The sequence below is a fragment of the Palaemon carinicauda genome, chromosome 1, assembly GCF_036898095.1.
Source record: "Palaemon carinicauda isolate YSFRI2023 chromosome 1, ASM3689809v2, whole genome shotgun sequence".
Lineage (NCBI taxonomy): Eukaryota > Metazoa > Arthropoda > Malacostraca > Decapoda > Palaemonidae > Palaemon > Palaemon carinicauda.
In genome coordinates this window covers 247,266,739-247,287,766 of record NC_090725.1, presented here as the reverse complement: position 1 = coordinate 247,287,766, position 21,028 = coordinate 247,266,739, and the positions used below count along the sequence as shown (strand labels likewise).

General features: G+C 43.5%; 1 protein-coding gene across 4 annotated transcripts in view; it reads right to left on the bottom strand.

Moving 5' to 3' along the window:
• pasha (partner of drosha) overlaps positions 1-21,028 on the bottom strand; it is a 738,765-nt gene that overhangs the window by 11,627 nt on the left and 706,110 nt on the right. For 3 of the 4 annotated variants that reach the window (XM_068388798.1, XM_068388805.1, XM_068388799.1), the window contains one exon: positions 5,041-5,298. The exons of the other annotated variant lie outside the window; for it this stretch is intronic. In XM_068388798.1, the coding sequence (XP_068244899.1) occupies positions 5,041-5,298 (258 nt within the window). The remainder of the gene's footprint in view (positions 1-5,040; positions 5,299-21,028) is intronic. 4 annotated transcript variants of the gene reach the window in all.

Sequence of the window (21,028 nt, the reverse complement as noted above, 5' to 3'; positions counted from 1 at the left end):
GTTTCATAGTGTATTGCCACACTTTATGGTTACTTTGCTAAGACTGACAAGGCCAAGGGATTCAACCACATCACAAAGGATTGTGTCAATATACATTGCCACCAATCCAAGAAACAATAATTGTGATGAATGTGAATGCATGCCTTTGTTGTGTACAAAGAACACTGATGACCTTGAGAGGTGGCCTGATCTCAACATGGATTACCACAGTACCCCCATTCAGAAAAGGAGCAGCAATCCATTGTCCAGGTAAGAAAGGTGAAATCCCAGCTCCTCCAAAAAGTGGCTGCCGGATGTACATGGGGCTGTGCACCTCTGCCTTATCTAGCTAACAAGCATTAGTCCTGGGAGCCATGGCTCCACATTCCCATGAGGTCTGGGACAACCCTGGAGTCAACCACAACCCCTCTCCCACTCCAAAAGGGAAGATGGTGTTGTCAAAAGCCCAATTCATGCAACTACGTTGGCCTTCCTGGACTACTATTACTTATTTTTCTTCTTAGAAGAAGCCCCAGGATCAGAATTACAAGCAGTAGAGGAAGGGTAATTAATTGATTTTTCTGCTTACCAACCTTTTCCTCAGATTCTGCAAGCTAAGAAGTCAAAGCCTGAGTCACCATAAAAAATTAATCTCTCCAAAGGGGAATACCCATATGGATTACACCAACAAATCTGAGTGGTCTTTATCAATAAGGGATACAGTAGTAATCCAATCAGAGAAGGGACAGAGTCCACCGTCCAGGTAGAAAAGGTAAAGGATAGCACCCAAACACTTCCAACACATGGCCAACAGAAGGTGAACCTTTATCCCATCTGGGTAGCTGAGTAAACCTTACTCATGGCCACGGGGAGCTGTGTCAGCAGGCCATGGTACCACCCAGACGTCATCCACCTCTGAAGAAAGGGGGGTGTCTTCCACCCCTGAAGAAAGGTGGTGTCGTTAACAGCCCTATTCTTGCAACCATGACCGACCTTCTTGAGCTTCGACTTTTCATTCTTCTTAGATGAAACAGCATCACAAGAGGAAGAGGAGGAGCAGGACAAAGAAGAGTTGGAAAAGGAAGGAGAACAAATTGCTTTTTCCACTTACCAACTTCCTCCTCAGGTTTTGCAAGTATACTGGATGGGATCTGAGCGACCATCAATGACGAAGCTCACCAAAAACCTACACAGGTAGCTATGACAGGAACCACAGCATTGGGAGACACTGTAACAGGGAAAACTGCAGACACACTCATAATACAGACAGAGAGGGAGGGAGACACGGGCCCAAGTCACAGTGGAAAGGCAGGGTTGACAGGAACAGGGGTGACAGACACAGGTGACAGGAGCAAGAGTGACAGGCACAGGGGAAGGGCACTGAAGCTAATCACAAGGAGAGGCACTGGTAATGTAAATACAGGAAGAAGCTTATCAATAATTACTTGGCTTAGGGATCACTGCAGTGATCACCTCTGGGGTCACTGACACTGCTGGCATTGAGCTCATTGCTAAATCACTGGTGTCACTACTGGGATACTGGCACCAGGGGTGAAATAAACTTAGCCAATTTCTCCCTCAAAAAGACATCGAGGGGTTACCTGCAACACCCAAAGCGCTTCCTAAGGCCTCATTATCGCCAGTCCACAAGAAACAGGTTCCAGCACAAATTGGAGTGTAGCAATCATCTCACACTCCACTAATGTATATCAGAATTTTCCCTGCTCCTGAAGCATACTCCCAAGACTAAGCCAAGGGGCATAAACCATACCCACAAGCTTCAGCGAATGGTGAACTCCGTGAAGAGGGAAAGTGCTAAACAGTCTCAAAGGTAATGTCATGGGCATTTGTAGGTAGTAGCTTGGCCAGGGCACCATCCACCCGTTGAGATACCACCACTAAAGAGTTATGGGGTCCTTTATGGCTAGACAGTACTACATTGGATTCTTCTCTCTGATTACTGTACGGTTCATTTTCCCTTTGCCTACACATACACCAAATAAGTCTGGCATATTCTTTACAGATTCTCCTGTCCTCATACACATGACAACACTGAGATTACTAAACAATTCTTCTTGACCCAAGGGGTTAACTACAGCACTGTAATTGTTCAGTGGCTACTTCCTCTTGGTAAGAGTAGAAGAGAGACTTTAGCTACGGCAAGCTGCTCTTCTAGGAGAAGGACACTCCAAAATCAAACCATTGTTCTCTAGTCTAAGGTAGTGCCATAGCCTCTGTACCATAGTCTTCCACAATCTTGAGTTAGAGTTGTCTTGCTTGAGGGTACACTCGGGCACACTATTCTACCTAATTTCTCTTCCTCTTGATTTGTTAATGCTTTTATAGGTTATATCAGAAATATTTATTTAAATGTAGTTACTGTTCTTAAAATGAATAATTTTTCCTTGTTTCCTTTTGTCCCAGGGCTATTTTCCCTGTTGGGGCCCCTGGCCTTATAGCATCTGCCATTCCAACTACAGTTGTAGCTTAGCAAGTAATAATAACAATAATAAGAATATTAATAAGAAGAAGAAGAATGATACCTAAAATGACCGCCTTCCCACTCCTCAATTGGAAGACATAATCTACACTTGGTAAAAGGGAATAATTGTGAACAATTATGCCTTTAAAAAAAAGAGTGAATGAATCTATTGCTGGTTTAGACATAAACCAATACAGTGCCCAACATACACCCATTCCTGCTGTATTCCATTACTAACACAAAGCCGATATCAACCATTCAAACTAAAAAGATTAAACAGCGTTGGATACGGCGCATCAGTAAGACTACTTGCTGCAGCCGAAGAAAAAAGGGTAGGTTGGTTTACTGCCCCCAACTCACCGCCTGTCAATAACTACCTGGTTAAGGATTTTAATGGTCATTCCAGCTACGCTGATGATATTCTCTATTTTAAAGGGTGAAAGGTTTGTATATGCTTGGAAACAAATGAGTATGTCATGTAGGTTGGTGGTGTGTAGGTGGATGAGTTATTAATAGCCTTATAGAAGGGTTCCCATATGGAGGGAAGGTAAAGATGTACCAGTGCAGTTATTGTCAGCAGCCGTATTGAAGGATTAGTGGTAATGAGCGAGAAAAAAATATGCCTATGCTCTTATATTCCTAACTTATAGTTATTCTATTTTTGGATTTTCTCTTTCATATTATTAAACAAACACAAAATGTAAATCTTGAATGAAAGAAAATGTGTTTAGATGGTGATGCATTTTAAATGTGGTTAAGTTTATGATGGTTGTTCTAGTACCGAATGTATACTGCACATACCTTTTTGTTTCACCAAATTTAACACCAATACTTATATAGCTTTTACATAATTTAGTCCTTTTTAGTATAAAGAGTATTCATACTGCACACTATAAAGCAGGATGTGCATAGGTTATATACATTATAATTTTCAGCTGCAACTTGGCTCATACAGGTATATCGAAAGCCGAGCCATAAAGAAGAAAACTTAAAGTAAAAGAAAAAATCAATAACAAAATAAAAAGAAAATAAAGTAAAATGAGATAAATATTGAATATGAAATGATACCTATAATAAACTAATCCACAAAAATACTTCTTGCACATAATTTAACCACTGAAGTTCCATTGATTTAGCTGGATAGTTAGAAAGAAGATTCTAAACTTCATAACTGCAAGGATGCACATTTTAGAAAACTGTGTGGTAGCAATCCTCATTCTAAAAGAAAGACTTACAATTAACTGCATATCTAGCCCAACGTAATCAATGGTAGTGGATGATCAGATTGCAGAAAAATCTAATACAGCATAATTATTGATGTAAATGAATGGTGGTACCAGATATTCATACAATACCCACATTTCAAGATCAGGGATGAGGAACTTAATAGATCAAGTTTTTTACAAATAATTCATGAAAAGAATTAGGTGGTGAAGAACATACAAGAACAAAGTCAAATTATTGTAAATGGCAAAATGAGAAACTTCCTATGGATTGACAAGTTTCTAAAATTCTTCAAACTCTCAGTACTTCATACCCCTTTTTCTGCAATTGAAGAAATAGACCAATTATGAGTGAATTTGAAATCAAGAATTATTAATAGATTTCTAAATTAATGGCATGCACTATACAATACATGTATTGAAATAAACATTGTCCATGAAAAGAGCTCTGGATTTTGTTAAGGTTCAATTACATTCTCCACATTTGCACCATGCACTAATTTTAGTCAGACCTCAGTAATGAAATGCAACAACAACGGGTCTACTGTATACTGGTACCCAAGCAGCTAGGGCAGCATCATGCATAAGTAAGAAGCTTATTCTGAAGTCCAAGCTCCATATCATGCAAAAATAGCTGAAGGAATACTATCCTGAGCAACATCACAGATTACATTCCTAGTCACAACAATACACATCAACCAACAACTATTTTTTGTAACATATAAGTTAAAAATTCATTAATAACATGAAATAATCCACCAGCTTCCATTTATCTGTTTACTTACATGAATTCCAGTGTGTTGTATACTGGCCTATATAGTGTATTACAGTGTTTCAAATAAGGGATTTAAAATACAGTACATAATTTCTATTTGCACAGCAGGCTTAGCATCATGAGTATGACCCTAAAAGAATCAAGCTATTCAAAGGAAATGTAAGCAGTGAATATTGATCACAGCTAGAGATCAGATTGTACCAAGCCAGTAAAAGAGGGGATCTATCTTTATGAGATTGTCACAAATTCATTTGAGAGTAATTTTTTACATTAGAGAGAACAATGAAGTTATACTGTCATGTGGATTACAAATATTTTATAGCAAATCATCTAAAAATTAAATCAGCAACATTTCTAGGTCAATATAAAGATTTCTCTTTATTGGATATAGGAGATTTCTCTCCTATTAGTGTATTCTCATTTATTCACTAATCGAGCATAGCCTACAATGCTGTTTACAGTAAAAGCAAAAGGGCAACAGGTAATAACAAAAAAGAAGCTAATTATTAAGCAATTAAGCTGTTTCTGTTATGCAAGAGACACGATACCAATCAAATCCTATTTCATAATGCTATACAAACCTGCAATATTGCTTGAGATGCCCTTTGCTTTCCATCCTTTTTGTTTTTGCACTGAACCTGTACAGTGTGTTTCCCAACAGACATAACAAATTCGTTCTTCTGATTTTTCTGTGTCACTAATTTTGATTCAATATTAGCACCATTGAGACCAAAATTTCTCTGTAGGCAATTTAGTAATATTGAATAAGGGGATAATTCACTTGTTTTGTTGCAAAGTTCTGGCACTCTGGGATCCTCTATTCGGATTTCATCAAAGAACTGTGGGTGGAAAGGTTCAACGTCAATGGATTTAACATTTTGTTAATCTTTAAACTAGAGTCTCATTTCTTAAAATTTGTATTAAATATTCTAATCCTCATATAGTTAAATATATATACATAATTCTCTCTTTGTTCAAAGTATGCATTTTGTTTAAAACCTTATCTAATTGAGATGCCAGAAAACCTCAAATCAATCAATCAATTATCTAATTGACTAAAATACCTTCTGTAACTCTAATTCTGAAGGTAGACAACTATCACCATTTTATAATATATATCTATTAACAGGATTCCTAAAATTCAAGTAAATGACAAAGACCTAATAAATTTGAGCCCCATGTTCTAGTTATAAATAATTCTACAAATCAACATATCTATCTATTTACCAAGACACTTCCGCCAATTTTTGAGAGTAGCCAACATAAAAAAAAAAGGACCAAAAGGGGATTTTTCCTCTCTTTGCTCCTGCCAGCCTGATGAGGGATTCAGCAGAGTTTAGTTGGTACTGCTAGTGCCACAGCCCACCCTCTCTAATTATCCACCACAAATGAAGCTTCAAATGCTGAACCCCCTACAGGTGCTACCTCCGCGGTCACCAAGGCGACCGGAGAAAGCAGCAGGGACTACTATAAGTGTATCACAACCACTCACCATTCATTCCTATTTCTAGCATGCTCCCTTGCCTCTCTCTCACCTATCCTCCAATCACCTAGAGCTTTCTTCACTTCATCCATCCACCCAAACCTTGTACTTCTCCAATCAACTCTTGCATTCATCACCTTCTTCAGCAGATAGCCACTTTCCATTCTCTCTACATGGCCAAACCACCTTAACACATTCATAAGCACTCTAGCTGCCAAATAATTTCTTACACCCATTCTCACCCTCACTACTACCGCTAGAGAGTTATCTGGCTTTTGACTGGGCAGACAGTGCTACACAGGATCCTTCCCTCTGGTTACGGTTCATTTTCCCTTTGCCTTCACATACACTGAATAGTCTGGCCTATTCTTTTACATATTCTCCTCTGTCCTTATACACCTGACAACAAAGATTACCAAACCATTTTTCTTCTCTCAAGGGGTTAACTACAGCTCTGTAATTGTTCAGTGGCCACTTTCCTCTTGGTAAGGGTAGAAAAGACACTTTAGATATGGATGGAAAGCAGCTCTTCTACGAGGACACTTCAAAATCAAGCCATTGTTCTCTAGTCTTGGGTAGTGTCATAGCCTCTGTACCATGGTCTTCCACTGTCTTGGGTTAGAGTTCTCTAGCTTGAGGGTACACTTGGGCACACTATTCTACCTTATTTCTCTCCTCTCATTTTGTTAAAAGTTTTTATAGTTAACATCGGAAATGTTTATTTTAATGTTGTTGACTGTTCTTAAAATATTTGATTTTTCCTTGTTTCCTTTTCTCACTGGGCTATTTTCCTTGTCGGAGCCCCAGGGCTTCAAGTTATAGCATCCTGCTTTTCCAACTAGGGTTGTAGCTTAGCAAGTAGTAATAATAATAATAACCTTATCTAATCGAGATACACCAGCCATACTCCTTAGACACTTCATCTCAAACACATTAAATTTCTGTCTCTCCGTCACTTTCATTCCCCACAACTTCGATTGATACATCACAGTTGGTACAATCACTTTTTCATACAGAACTCTCTTTACATTCATTCTTAACCCTCTATTCTTTACCATTCCCTTCACTCCCCCAAACACTTTACATCCTTCACTCACTCTCTGACGTACATCTGCTTCCACTCCTCCATTTGCAGCAACAAGAGACCACAAATACTTAAACTGATCTACTTCCTCATGTAACTCTCCATTCAACATAACATTCAACCTGGCACCACCCTCCCTTCTCTTCGTCTTTTAACCTTACTCTTACCAAGATTAACTCTCAACGTCCTTCTCTCACACACCCTTCCAAAGTCTGTCACTAATTGACCCAGCTTCTCCTTTGAGTCTGCAACCAGTCCAGTATCATCTGCATAAGAAAACCAATTTACCTCACACTCATGATCACTCGTCTATCAGTTTCAATCCTCGACCAAGCACTCAAGCATTCACCTCTCTCACAACTCCATCAACAAACAAATTGTATAACCATGGCAACATCACACATCCCTGCTTCAGCTCCACTCTCACTAGAAACCACTCGCTAACTTCATTTCCTATCCTAACACACTTTACTCCCTATGTAGAAACTCTCTATTATTATTATTATTATTATTACTTGCTAAGTTACAACCCTAGTTGGAAAAGCAGGATGCTATAAGCCCAGGGGCTGCAACAGGGAAAATAGCTCAGTGAGGAAAGGAAATACGAAAAAGAAAATATTTTAGGAACAACAACAAGATTAAAATAAATATCTCCTACATAAACAATAAAAACTTCAACAAAACAAGAGGAAGAGAAATAAGATGGAATATTGTGCTCGATTGTACCCTCAAGCAAGAGAACTCTAACCCAAGACAGTGGAAAACCATGATACAGAAGCTATGGCACTACCCCAGATTAGAGAACAATGGTTTGATTTCGGAGTGTCCTTCTCCTAGAAGAGCTGCTTACCATAGCTAAAGAGTCTCATCTACCCTTACAAAGAGGAAAGTGGCCACTGAAGAATTACAGTGCAGTAAGAAGAAATTGTTTGGTAATCTCAGTGTTGTCAGGTGTATGAAGACAGAGGAGAATATGTAAAGAATAGGCCAGACTATTCAGTGTGTGTGTGTGTGTGTGTGTGTGTAGGCAAAGGGAAAATGAACCGTAACCTGAGAGACGGATCCAATGTACTACTGCCTGGCCAGTCAAAAGACCCCATTACTCTCTAGCAGTAGTACCTCAACGGGTGGCTGGTGCCCTGGGCAACCTATAACCTGCAACAACCTTCCACAATTCCATATAACCTCAACAAATTCCACATTGCCTCCCTATCAACTCTATCGTAAGCTTTCTCTAGATCCATAAATGCAACATACACCTCCTTGCCTTTTGCTAAATATTTCTTGCATGTCTGCCTAACTGTAAAAATCTGATTCAGACATCCTCTACCTCTTCTAAAAATACCTTGTACTTCTAAGATCGTATCCTCTGTTTTATCCTTAATCCTATTAATTAGTACTCTACCATACACTTTTCCATCCATGCTCAACAAACTCATGCACATCTCCCTTACCTTTATATAGTGGTACAATATACACACACACCCAGTCTACTTGTACCATTGACAACAAAAAATATATATTAAACTAGAGGGGCACCCAGTAGAGTGCAGACCGCCGTGGCAGCTTATTTCTCGACCTTGACCTTAACATGTATTAATTGGCATGGATTGTCATATACTCAAATATCAACCAATTTTGAAATTTCGGTGACAACGATGTCCAAACTTATGGCTAATTTTGTGAATTGGCAATTTTGCTTCACCGTGACCTAACTTTTGACCTTAACCTTCCAATTTTAATAATTTCCAGCTTTTAACATAAAAGTTAATCCCTGCAAGTTTCATTACTCTACGAATAAAATTGTGGCCAGGAAGCAGTTTACAAACACACACAAAAATTACAAAAACACAAACAAGGGCCAAACCACACCTCCTTCCAACTTCTTTGGCGGAGGTAGCAATCTCATCAACCATTCAAGTGCAGTCACACCCCTTCCTTTAACATCTCACCCCTCACACCATCCATACCAGGTACTTTTCCTACTATTGGTTCATCTATTGCTCTCATCACCTCAACACCTGCAACACAATTATATCTGCCTCCCTATTATCCTCAAAATTCAGTAATCTTTCAAAATATTCAGCCCACCTTTTCCTTGCCTCCTCTCCTTTCAACAACCTTCCATTTTCATCTTTCGTCTTGAACCACCCTTAACTTCTTATTTTCTTCATAGAGACGACCCAATACCCGACCCACCTCCGGTCAGTCGCCCTCTTTGCCTCACCTATCTTACATTTAACTTCAAATTTTTCTCTATATCTTTCATACTTCTCTACACTATTACTCAGTTGCCATTCTTCAAATATTTTCTTTTTCTCTTCCACTTTTACCTTCACTCTTTCATTCCACCATTCACTACCCTTACTCATGATGCTTCCAACAATCCTCTTGCCACACACTTCACTTACAATCCCCCCAAAATTTCATTTACTAACTTCCAGTCCTTTAGATTACCAGTTTCTCTCACTTTCACCCTGTCATATGCAACTTCCAACCTCTCTTGATATTCACTTCTTACCTCTGGTATTTTTACCTCTTCAACATTCACTACCTCCATTTTATATCCCCCACTCTATTCCCATACTCTTTTGCTACAACTAATTTCCCTTCAACCAAAAAATTATCAGACATACCATTTTCCATACCCCTAAATATGTGCATATCTTTCAATCTTCCAAATATCCTTCTGGTTATCAATACATAATCCATTAATGCACTTTCTACCACTCTTCCATTTGCCCCTCTTACCCATGTATACTTATTACTTTCTTTTTGGAAAAAACTACAAATTATTACCTGCTCTTGTTCAACACACATCTACCATTCTCTCACCATTCATTTTTACTTGGTATGCCATACTTCTCAATGGCACCTACCACTCCAATACCCACTCTAGCATTTAAGTCACGCATCACAACTACATAATTCCTTCTACCCAGTCCTTATACATACCTACTGTAGTTAATTCATTCCAAAATTCATACTGCTCTTCTTCAATTTTTTCACAACCTAGCCCATACACACTAACAAAACCCAACATTCCCTTCGCAACCTAACCCTTACCCCCATTAACCTAGGTGATACCTCCTTCCATTCCCCTACCTGTCATCTATTCACTCAGCAATAAAGCCACACGCTCTCTTGCTCTTCCCCTTTCCATCTAAGATACTCTACCAGTCACTTCACCAAACATCACTTCACCTTCCCTTTTATCTTGGTCTCACACAAGGGCAATATATCCATCCTTCTATTCCTAAACATACCATATATACTCGCATAACATGCGGCTTTTGAAGACTAATTTGAAGCTAAATTCAAGGGGGACGCATTATACACAGGATATAAAATTAGTATATGCACTCTTGGACTAGGCTACGTCATCATTCAAATTGTATATTCATTTACTGGGGTAAAAAAATAGAGCTATATTCGAAATAAACCGGATTTTATTAAACTGATGCTATACTTACCTTTATCCAATAATAATACATGTAATATTCATATTTTAGCAACTCGTGTATAAATAAAACAATGCAAATTACAATATTTTCCACTGTTTACGTTTGAAAGTCAATCGACAATCCTGTACACTTTCTTAATCAGCCGATTAAGACAGACTACCGAAGGATGTTTCATATTTCTTCAAAGAAACTATCATTACCTGATCTATCATTTTCCAAATAGCATACTAATTTCAATAGTTTCATTTGAAATACTTCTCTCATGTTTTAATTACTGTTGAGTTAAATCGTATATAGAAGTTAACCGTATAACTTTCACTCATGTTGCCGATGTACGATAGTTCATAGATTTTTTTTAGTGCTGAGGTGCTTGATTATGAAGCTTAACAAATTAATTATATCATGTTATAACAAATCTATATTCTCTGTTTTCAGACACTTTGGAACTTTATCTTCGAAATTCAGCATTCACATTTACTTACGCGATTTGCAAATCCATAGCTTCTCACTAAATTTCTCTTTTGTTTCCTCCAGTTTCGGACACAGCTTTCCCCGATTCCAAACAGAATGGCTGCTATGAATACCGTTTGTTTTCTTGCTTTCATTTACAGCATGTTAGTTTATATTTGGGAGTATATTTTCTTAATCTTTTCTCCATAGTGAATAAGGGTATAATGTAAAAATGTCAATCTTATCTACTTTTATTATCGTACAATATCGATATGCAAAAAACAGCTGCTATCTGATTCGAGTGTTCATAACAAAACAATTGTTTTATTTGTTTGGTTATTATTGTGGCTGTATGCGTTTAAACAAAGATTATAACGTTACTAACGATACTTTTAACCTTGTCTTTTAATTTTCTAGCCCATTGAAGTAGAAGATGGAACAAAGAAATGGAGTTAAAATGTCAGTCTGTTGTAATTTAGTTTCTCAAAAAGTAACTCGCATGATACACAAGATATATGATAAAATCATATTTTATGGATGAAAATTTGGGGGTCGCACAATAAGCGATATCGGCTGTTACATGAGTATATACAGTACTTCCAATCACACATCTTATACTTTCTATTGTACTATATCCACGCACATTCAGACACTCAAAAACTAGAGTGCGGGGAGCAATCACTCTCCCCCCTGCTCATCTCCTTTGATATCTCTCAGGAACTCTCCCCCCTGCTCATCTCCTTTGATATCTCTCAGGAACAAAATTACAGGAGAGGGGGTTCCTAGTACTCCCATCTCATTCCTTTTAGTCACCTCTTACGACACGCAGAGATACGTTGGTGCTATTCTAATTGTTGTTATGCCTCTGTGGCCACGTCAACACATACAACAAAATAACTAATGTTACTTTCCTAAAAGCAGTAAGTACAGTACCCTGAATCTAAAGAAGAGTTATAAACATTACACTAATCATTTACAAATCTAAGATCTTTTCCTTATAGTTTCATGGAATGTCTATAATAAATATACTATACTGCACTGTGCCGAAGAATTTTTTATATATGTTAACAAAAATAATGTCAGAGCAAAAATGACAAATTTGGAAATAATTTGTATTTTTCTTAACCATACAAACCTGAAGCTCTTTACTATGGAGATGTATTTTGGCAACAGCTGAAACTAGCCGTAACTTTTAGCGAGGGGTAACTACCTACCGGAGTTTAGCTGGGGGTTAGTGGGGGGTAGGACCAACCACCCAAATAATACACATACTAGCCAAAACATGCCACTTTGCAATTGCAGGTAGGACTTCTGGGGCTAGGTAACGGCAGGCCAGTACGTGTAAAGAGCTTCAGGTTTGTATGGTTATGAAAAATACAAATTATTTCCAAATTTGTCATTTGTTCCAGCACCAAATACAAACTTTCCAGCTCTTTACTATGGAGACTCACGTTTAAGTGGTCGAAAGTCCAAAACCAACTGGCTGATCACTGACCTGGGCCGCTACCTGTGTTTCACACAAGCTGTTGAAGAGCATACCCTATCACATCGCTACCTTTAAATGAGAGATACAGCCTGAGCATGTTAAAACTAAACATTGTGACTCAACAAGGTAAGGCCTACCCTGGAGCTACCCGATTTCTACCTCGCTGAGAGATTGAGGACATAACAAATATATTGCATATATCAGGTTACACAAGAGACAATGGTACCCACCTGCAGTCACAGGAGGTCAGCTTGCAGAGTTCCTTGGATGATCAAGCCTCAAAAGAGGGGGGAATGAAAGATGAAAAGGCCACTCATTCACACATTCATATTAGACTTACAGCCAGGTAACATCTGCCCTCAACCAGCTACTACTTGTCCTACAAGGGAGCAGAAGTGTTACTGACCACATTTTGTGCAACCACCACAGGACCTATGGAGAATGTATCAAGGCTCCTTTGGGATATGTCTTGCAGGTAGTGGGGAGTGAACATTGTCTGATATTTCCACACAACAGCTTATAAGACCTGCATTACATTGAGGATCTTTTTTAATGCCTGGGATGTGCTAACACCCCTGACGTCCTGCGTTCTAGGTCTACGGTTAGGAGGATTCGAGTCCAAGAGGAGGACTCCTTTGATCACCTTTCTGATCCAGGAAGGGATTGAGATACTACCGCTAGATAGTTATGGGGTCCTTTGACTGGCCAGACATCATTACACTGGATACTTCTCTCTGATTACGGCTCTTTCCCTTTGCCTACATATACACTGAAGAGCCTGGCCTATTCTTTACAGATTCTCCTCTGTCTTCATACACCTAAAAAAACTGAGATTACCAAACAATTCTTCTTCATCCAAGGGGTTAACTACTGCATTGTAATTGTTCAGTGGCTACTTTGCTCTTGGTAAGGGTAGAAGAGACTCTTTAGCTATGATAAGCAGTTCTAGGAGGACACTCCAAAATCAAACCATTGTTCTCTAGTGTAGATAGTGCCATAGCCTCTGTACCATGGTCTTCCCCTGTCTTGGGTTAGAGTTCTCTTGCTTGAGGGTACATTTGGGCACACTATTCTATCTAGTTTCTGTTTATTTAGGAAATATCACAAATTTTAAGTAATTTGTATTTTTCCTAACATACTTACCGAGAACTACTTTCTTAGGAGGTACCTGGAATCTCCTCTCAACCGACCAGAGTTTTGTGTAGTCTACCCTACTTCCGTTTTCTGTGGGGACTAACTCAGGCGTAAGGAGAACGTGCCCTGAGGGTAGCCCTGAGCTAGGTCGGCGTTAGCTTGGGTCTTGCTCGTCAGTAAGTTCCTGGATGGTACAAACGGTCTTCAAGGGCAGTAAGGCACTCGGGGAAGGTAGGGAGGGCCATTACCCGGAAGTAGTTCTCGGTAAGTATGTTAGGACAAATACAAATTACTTAAAATTTGTGATTTGTTCCAACACAGAGACTTACCTCGAACTACTTTCTAAGGAGACTTACACTTTAGGAGGTGGGAGTGTCTTCCTGAACTTCAGACCAAGCTAACCGGACGTCCAGGAACCTAGATGGGAACTAGGTTGCAAAAAATATACGGAAAACGAAACGTAGGGAAAACTACACAAAGAGCTCATGTTAGTGTCTAAGTACTTACCCTTTAAAATATTCCATGATGCTGAGTCCTGTGGCGAAGTTGTAGAGACTTGTCTTCTTCGGGTTGTATGTGGGGTTATCTCCGAGCAGGGAAAGGAAAAAAGGGACAAGGGTGAAAGGGAACGAACCTGTGTCTCTTGGTTTTGCTATCCACGATTGTACTTGGGGCTTCACCGTTAAATCGCTTGGAGCGCGGATATGACTGTCCCAATAGAGAAACCGTCTAAAGACCTCCTCGAGCAATCCTTGAGGTAATGCGTTGTGAAGGTCGACTGGTTCGACCAAGTGCCTGCTCTAAGGATCTGGCCCACCGCCATGTTCCTCTCAAAAGCCAGAGAAGTACTTAGACCCCTAATGTCATGGGGCCTGGGATTACTTGGCAGGGGCAGTCCCTCATCATTATAGGCCCTGACAATAACCCGTCTCAGCCAAAAGGAGATGGTATTCTTAAATACCTGCTTTTTCTTTACACCCGTAGAGACAAAAAGATTTTTGATACCAGGGCGGAGATGGGCAGTCCTCTCAAGGTATTTTCTCACGGCACGGACGGGGCACAACTTCAAATCTTCTGGATTCCCTGTCCTAGGAATAGCCGGCATTGAAAAGCCCTCGAACTTAGGGTCCCAGACCGCTGGATTCTGTGTCTTTGCTACGAAAGAAGGGACGAACTTGAGGGAGATCTCCCTCCAGCCCTTCGAATGAGAGATGTCGTAAGACAACCCATGGATCTCTCCTACTCTCTTAGCAGAGGCCAAGTCCAACAAGAAGACCGTCTTGAGAGTGAGATCCCTGTCCACTATGTCCTTCAGGGGTTCGAACGGCGGACCACTTAACATTTTCAATTCCCTTGCCACGTCCCACTGCGGTACCCTGGAGGCCTGCGGAGGGCAACCTTGTTCGAAGCTCCTGATGAGCATAGATATGTGCCTAGAGGCACCCAGATCAATGCCCTTCAGAAGGAAGACTGACTTGGCCCAAGGCTGCACGGACTCCTTTGATGGCTGGAATTGACATGCCCACTTCGTCTCTGAGATGCACTAGAAAATCCGCAATATCTGGGACCGAGGCTTTGAGAGGCTTGATGTTCTTTGAGGCACACCATTTCGTAAAAGTAGCCCATTTTGCTTGGTAGACTGCTGCTGAAGACCGTCTCAGATAACGTGACATCTTCTCTGCGGTACCTGTTGAATACCCTTCCTTCCTCAGGAGCCGCTCGATAGTCTCCAGGCGTGAAGGCGAAGAGACTGAGGATTGTCGTGGAACCTTTGGAAGTGTGGCTGCTGAAGAAGATCTGGTCTGTCGGGCAGAGGCCACGGGGGAAGACATGCCAGGTCCCTTAGATCCGCGAACCACTCCCTCTCCGGCCACCAGGGCGCTACCAAAGTCATCTTTAAGTTTCGAGCCGTCCGTGCCCTGTTGAGCACTTGCCTGATCAATGCGAAGGGGGGAAAAATGTACACGTCGAGATTGTCCCATTTGGGTTGAAAAGCATCTTCCAACGCCGCCTTTGGGTCTGGGACAGGAGAACAAAATACGGGGAGTTGTGCGTTCATTCTGGTTGCAAAGAGATCCATCACCGGCGATCCCCATTTTTGAATGATGAATCTGGCTACTTCTGGGAGGAGGGACCAATCTGTTCCCACTACTTGTCCTATCCTGCTGAGCCCGTCGGCTAGGACGTTCTTTTTGCCTGGAATGAACCTTGCTGAAATCACGATCTGTTCCGACTTGGCCCAATCCAGGATCTCCAAAGCGAGATCGCACAACTCCTTCAATTTTAGACCTCCGTGTTTCTTTATGTACGCTACTACAGTGGCGTTGTCGCACATCAACACCACTGTGTTTCTCCTCAGAAGATCTACGAACTGTAGGCAAGCTTCTCGGACTGCCTTCATCTCTAGGACGTTGATGTGCTGACCTTTCTCCTCGTCCGTCCAAGTTCCTCTCGTTGTCTCGTTGAGGAGATGTGCCCCCCACCCCTCTTTGGAGGCGTCTGTGAACAGAAGCATCTCGGGAGGCTCGGTTGCGAAGGGCATCCCCTTGAGGGTATTCGACCGACACAGACACCACTCCAGGGAGTGTATTGTCTCCGGCAGGACGGGTATTAATTTGTAGGGCGAGTCCACTTGGTTCCAGAGCTCCTTCAGGTTCCATTGGATACTCCTGAGTCTGAGCCTCCCTTGGGGAACGAGTTTCTCCAATGACACTAGGTGCCCTATTAACCTTTGCCAGTCCTTTGTTCTCCTGGGTTGCCTCAATAGGAAAGGCAGGAGGATCCGTTCCAGGTTGTTCAACCGTTCATCCGACGGAAAGGCCCTCACTAGTCGGGAGTCCAGCACCATCCCCAAGTAGGTCATCCTGGTGGAGGGAGACAGATTCGATTTTTCCTGGTTGATCGTAATACCCAGATCCTTGCAGAATTGAATTAGTTTTACTCCTTGCTCCTTCAAAACTTCCTCTGAGGAGGAAAGGAGTAACCAGTCGTCCAGGTATCGAATGAGGCGAATACCCCGCTCGTGAGCCCACACAGAAACTGTCGTGAAGACTCTCGTGAATACCTGGGGAGCTGTTGACAAACCGAAGCAGAGGGTCTTGAACTGCAGAATCTGGGAACCCCACTTCACCCGGAGAAACTTCCTGCTTGAGGGGTGGATCGGGATTTGAAAGTATGCGTCCTTGAGGTCTATGGACATCATGTAGTCCTCTTCCCTCAAGGACTGCAAGACCAACTTTGGAGTATCCATTTTGAAGTCCATCTTGCAAACAAACTTGTTGAGGGCTGACAGGTCTATCACCGGTCTCCAACCTCCTGTCGCTTTCTCCACCAGAAAAAGACGACTGTAGAAGCCTGGGCCCGGATGTAGGACCACTTCCACCGCACCTTTCTCCATCATAGTGGAAACTTCCTCCTGAAGGGCCGCCCTCTCCAAGGGGTCCTTGGGTGCTAGCCACTCCACCAGACTGGCTGGGATCAAAGGTGGAGGTTCTGTTAGGAACGGGAGTCTGTACCCTTCCTTCAGTACGGATACTGTCCAGGGCTCCGCACCGTGGGCCCTCCATGCTTGCCAAAAATGTCTGAGGCATCCCCCAACCTGAGGCTTGGGCAGGAGTAGGGGGCCTCCCACTCTATCTCCTTCTGGAGGAGCAGCCTGAACGCCCTCTCCTGGACGCTGAGTAGGCCGTCCTAAAAGAGGAAGACGCTGCTGGGGCTCCTCTGCGGGGGGGCTGCGGTGGTTGAGCCCAAGAGGTAGATGGAGCGTCTCTCCTCGTCTGGCTAGGAGAGGCATGAGAAGTAGAGGGGCCATCCGATGTCGTCCTCCTGTAAGTGGGCCTCCTCACGGAGTGGGGTCTGGAGGCACCCACTTCCTTCCTTTTCAAGACCTTTTCCATGACCTCCTCCAGCTGTTTCAACGGAAACAGGGAGTCACCCCACACAGGCAGGCTCCTCAAAGCCCTTGCCTCCCTGTCAGGGATTTTCCGGGAAAGCTTGGCTAAGACCGTATCCCTTTTCCTAAGCACCCAGTTGGCTGACAGGGCAAGAGACTGGAAGGTAAGGAACTTTAAGGTCTTTCCCCCGGAGATGATGAGTTCCTTCAGGAGGTCTTGGTTCGCAGGGTCTGACAAGTCGTAGGTGGCTTGGACACCTACCAGAGTGGAGGCCCACCAGTCCAACCAGGAGGCGACGTGGACTAAGTCCTTGGACATCTCCTCCATCATCGAAGCCTCCGACTGTGAAAAACAAATTGGGGCTGATGCGGCTCTGTCCTCCGGGGCACCCTGACTCAACACTTCAAGGGAAGACTCCATTTTGCAGGCTCCCGGTCGCTGCCCCTCTGGTACATAAAACCTACTCTGGGACCTGAGTCCCTGGAGTAACTTTGAGGAACTCTGGGACTTGGGGGCTTCGGCATTGCCCGCCACAACCTTGTCCACGTGGGCGCGGCCCAGGACCAAATCCCTGCCCACAGGCAGCGCCAGGGAGGGTTTCTGCTGCACGGGGGCCTCCATCAGTTGATTAAGGCTGGAACGCCAGGCATCCTCGTCGGCGGGAACAGGTTCCTCGATCCGGTGATGCCGCCGTATAAGACCTATCACCCTCCGATATGCCGAGTCCTCGGTTGGGGAACCTTCACCGTCGCCAGCAACACCCTCCGTCTGAGGCCGTGGTGACGGGCCGACGGGCACCCCCACCTGTCGCTGTGGCTCGGACTCGACGAGCACCTCCCTGTGGTGGTAACAGTCTGTGCCGACGGGAACCTCCGCACTAGACCCGGGTGTCGGGACGGAAACCGCCGTGTCGGCGAGTACTACGTCCGTAAAACGTCTTTGGGCAAAGAGGGCGAGACTTCCGTGGGCTGGCCCGACGGAGGAAGCCGTCCCTGCGAGTCCAAGGGCCGGGTCAACTGTGTTGACCTGACTAGGCTGCTCGTCCGAAAGCGCGACTCCCCCCGCTGGGCGGGTTGAGCCGGAAGCTTTGCGGCCTTACGCCTACCTGAAGAGGCCTTATCGCTCTGTTCCTTGCGAGGGTCATACAGTACTTATGCCTGGCAGAGGGCCTCCGTGGAGAACCGTCCCTGGGCCGTCGACTCGGAGAACGCGGAAACTCGTCGAAGTCCTCGACCCTCCTGCGGGGAACGAAGACCCATTCACCTTTTGGAGACCTACTCCTCCTGTACTTCCTCCTCGGGGACCTGGAACGTCTTCTGCTATACCTTGAACGTGACCTTGAACGGGAGCGCCTGGTCCTGGATCTCTCCCTCCTCCGACGGCGCCTCCTCCTCGCTTGACCCTCCGAAGAGACCGATGAGCCGGCCTCCGAAGAACCCGACGATACTGCATAACCCGACCGACGGGCGGGCTCGGGGGCAACAGAGGTCTTCGTGAACTGATGAATTCCGGAGGTCGTTGGTTGCAAAAACGAGTCAGGAACCGCCGACAGAGGGGCTGGAAGGGAGGTCGGCCGCACCACGCTGGAGAACCAGGAATCTAGGCCATCCTCCATCCTCAACGGGGACCTACCTGGGGTTTTTGGGAGCTTCCACCCGAAGGGCTCCCCTACCGTCGAGTCCAACCTATCCTGGACGCCATCAGCTGCTGAGGTACCTGAAACGCAGGCCCAAGACGCGGGCGAAGAGACAGAAACAGTATTACTCCACATGGGGTCATCGGAGGAGACGTGCCCCCCAATCACAAGGGCAGTCCCCCCAAGACCCCCAGACAAAGCACTTTCAGGCCCCCCACTAGCCTGTGAAGATTCAGCAACCCCCACATCATGAATATTAGACACTTGTGGAAGAGCCATCGGCACCTTCCCCGCAACGGACTTACCTCGTCCTCCCACCTGGCGACGGCAATGGCGAAGAGATGCTCGCCTTCCTGGGGGACCGTTTAGAGGACTTATTTTCTTCGTGCTAAAACGCATCCACTGGATCTCACTCCAACTAACACACTCCGGGCACGTATCCGTCGGCGAGCACACTCTACCCCTACAGGAAGAGCAAAGGGAATGCGGGTCAACCTCCGGCTTGGATAGGAACACTCCACACGACTTCCCGGCTCTAGGCCCAGGACAACGGCGGGTCTGCTCCATCACAACACAAAACCACAAGACACAGGAACGCAGGGAAAGGATAAGGAATACACTTGGGGAAGCACAAGGGAATCACGCGAACACACGGCGAACACGCGAGAACACAAGGGAAAGCACAGAGATACCACGCAGGAACCACGTGGGACACACGAGTCGGGGACACAAAGGGTCGCAAGAGAATGGAGAGCGACGGGATGGTATCATGACGCGACCAGAGAACTTACTGACGAGCGAGACCCAAGCTAACGCCGACCTAGCTCGGGGCTACCCTCAGGGCACGTTCTCCTTACGCCTGAGTTAGTCCCCACAGAAAATGGAAGTTGGGTAGACTACACAAAGCTCTGGTCGGTTGAGAGGAGATTCCAGGTACCTCCTAAGAAAGTTGTTCGAGGTAAGTCTCTGTGTTGGAACAAATTTATTTTCATATTGTCTTCCAATCGAAATCGAGAAGGCGATTAGAGCTTACGATTGATAGGTCAATGCACGACAAGGTACCTGTCAGGACATGAAAATGTGTGGGCTCTCCTGTATTAAGGAGTCCACATCCTCATTTTCCACAATTGATGATATGATATTGCCCCTCGTGTTTGCTAAAACATCACCCCAAAAAGGTTGTCTACCATTCAAATCTCCAAGTAAAAGAAAAGGTTGAGGGATTTGTTGAATCCCCTCTACCAAGTTATCATACAAAATGTTATAATTTGGAGGCAAGTATAGAGAGCAAATTGTATATTTTCTCCTTATATCAATCTGTACTACCACTGCCTGCAGAGGTGTACGAATAGACAAAGATATTTGGGGAACATCTCGACGAACGTATGAGACTTCCACCATGGCTCCCTACTCGGTTATCATATGGTGTCCTATAACTAATATATTTGCGAGGACAAGAAGTATCATCATAAGTTTGCTCTCCTGTAGGCATATAACTATGGGGGAATGTTCATGAATGGAGAGCTCAAGTTCTTCATATTTGGCCCTTAAACCCTGACAATTCCATTGCAAAATGGAGGTAAAAACTATGGTTTATACTTTGGTGGACCCTTTGGAAGAAGTCTTCCTATTAGTAGTTTTTGATCTGACGCTATTTCCAGGTGGTTTTATTAAAGCGGGTCTTGATAGATTGGGTTTTGCATTTGCGATTTTCTTTTTGTCCCTTTGATCTAATTGTTGAGGGGGATGGTGGACCTCAACTTGAATTTCTGATTTATTCAAATTGTCTTCCAGTTGATCAGAATCATCATATTTATTTGATGTCATAACTTTAATATTTCTTATGGAAAGGGGCGAGAGAGATGGAAGTCTTTCTCTTTTCCGATTAATAGGTGGTAAGCTACCAGGTTTTTGCACCTTCCCAAATACTTGGTTTCAG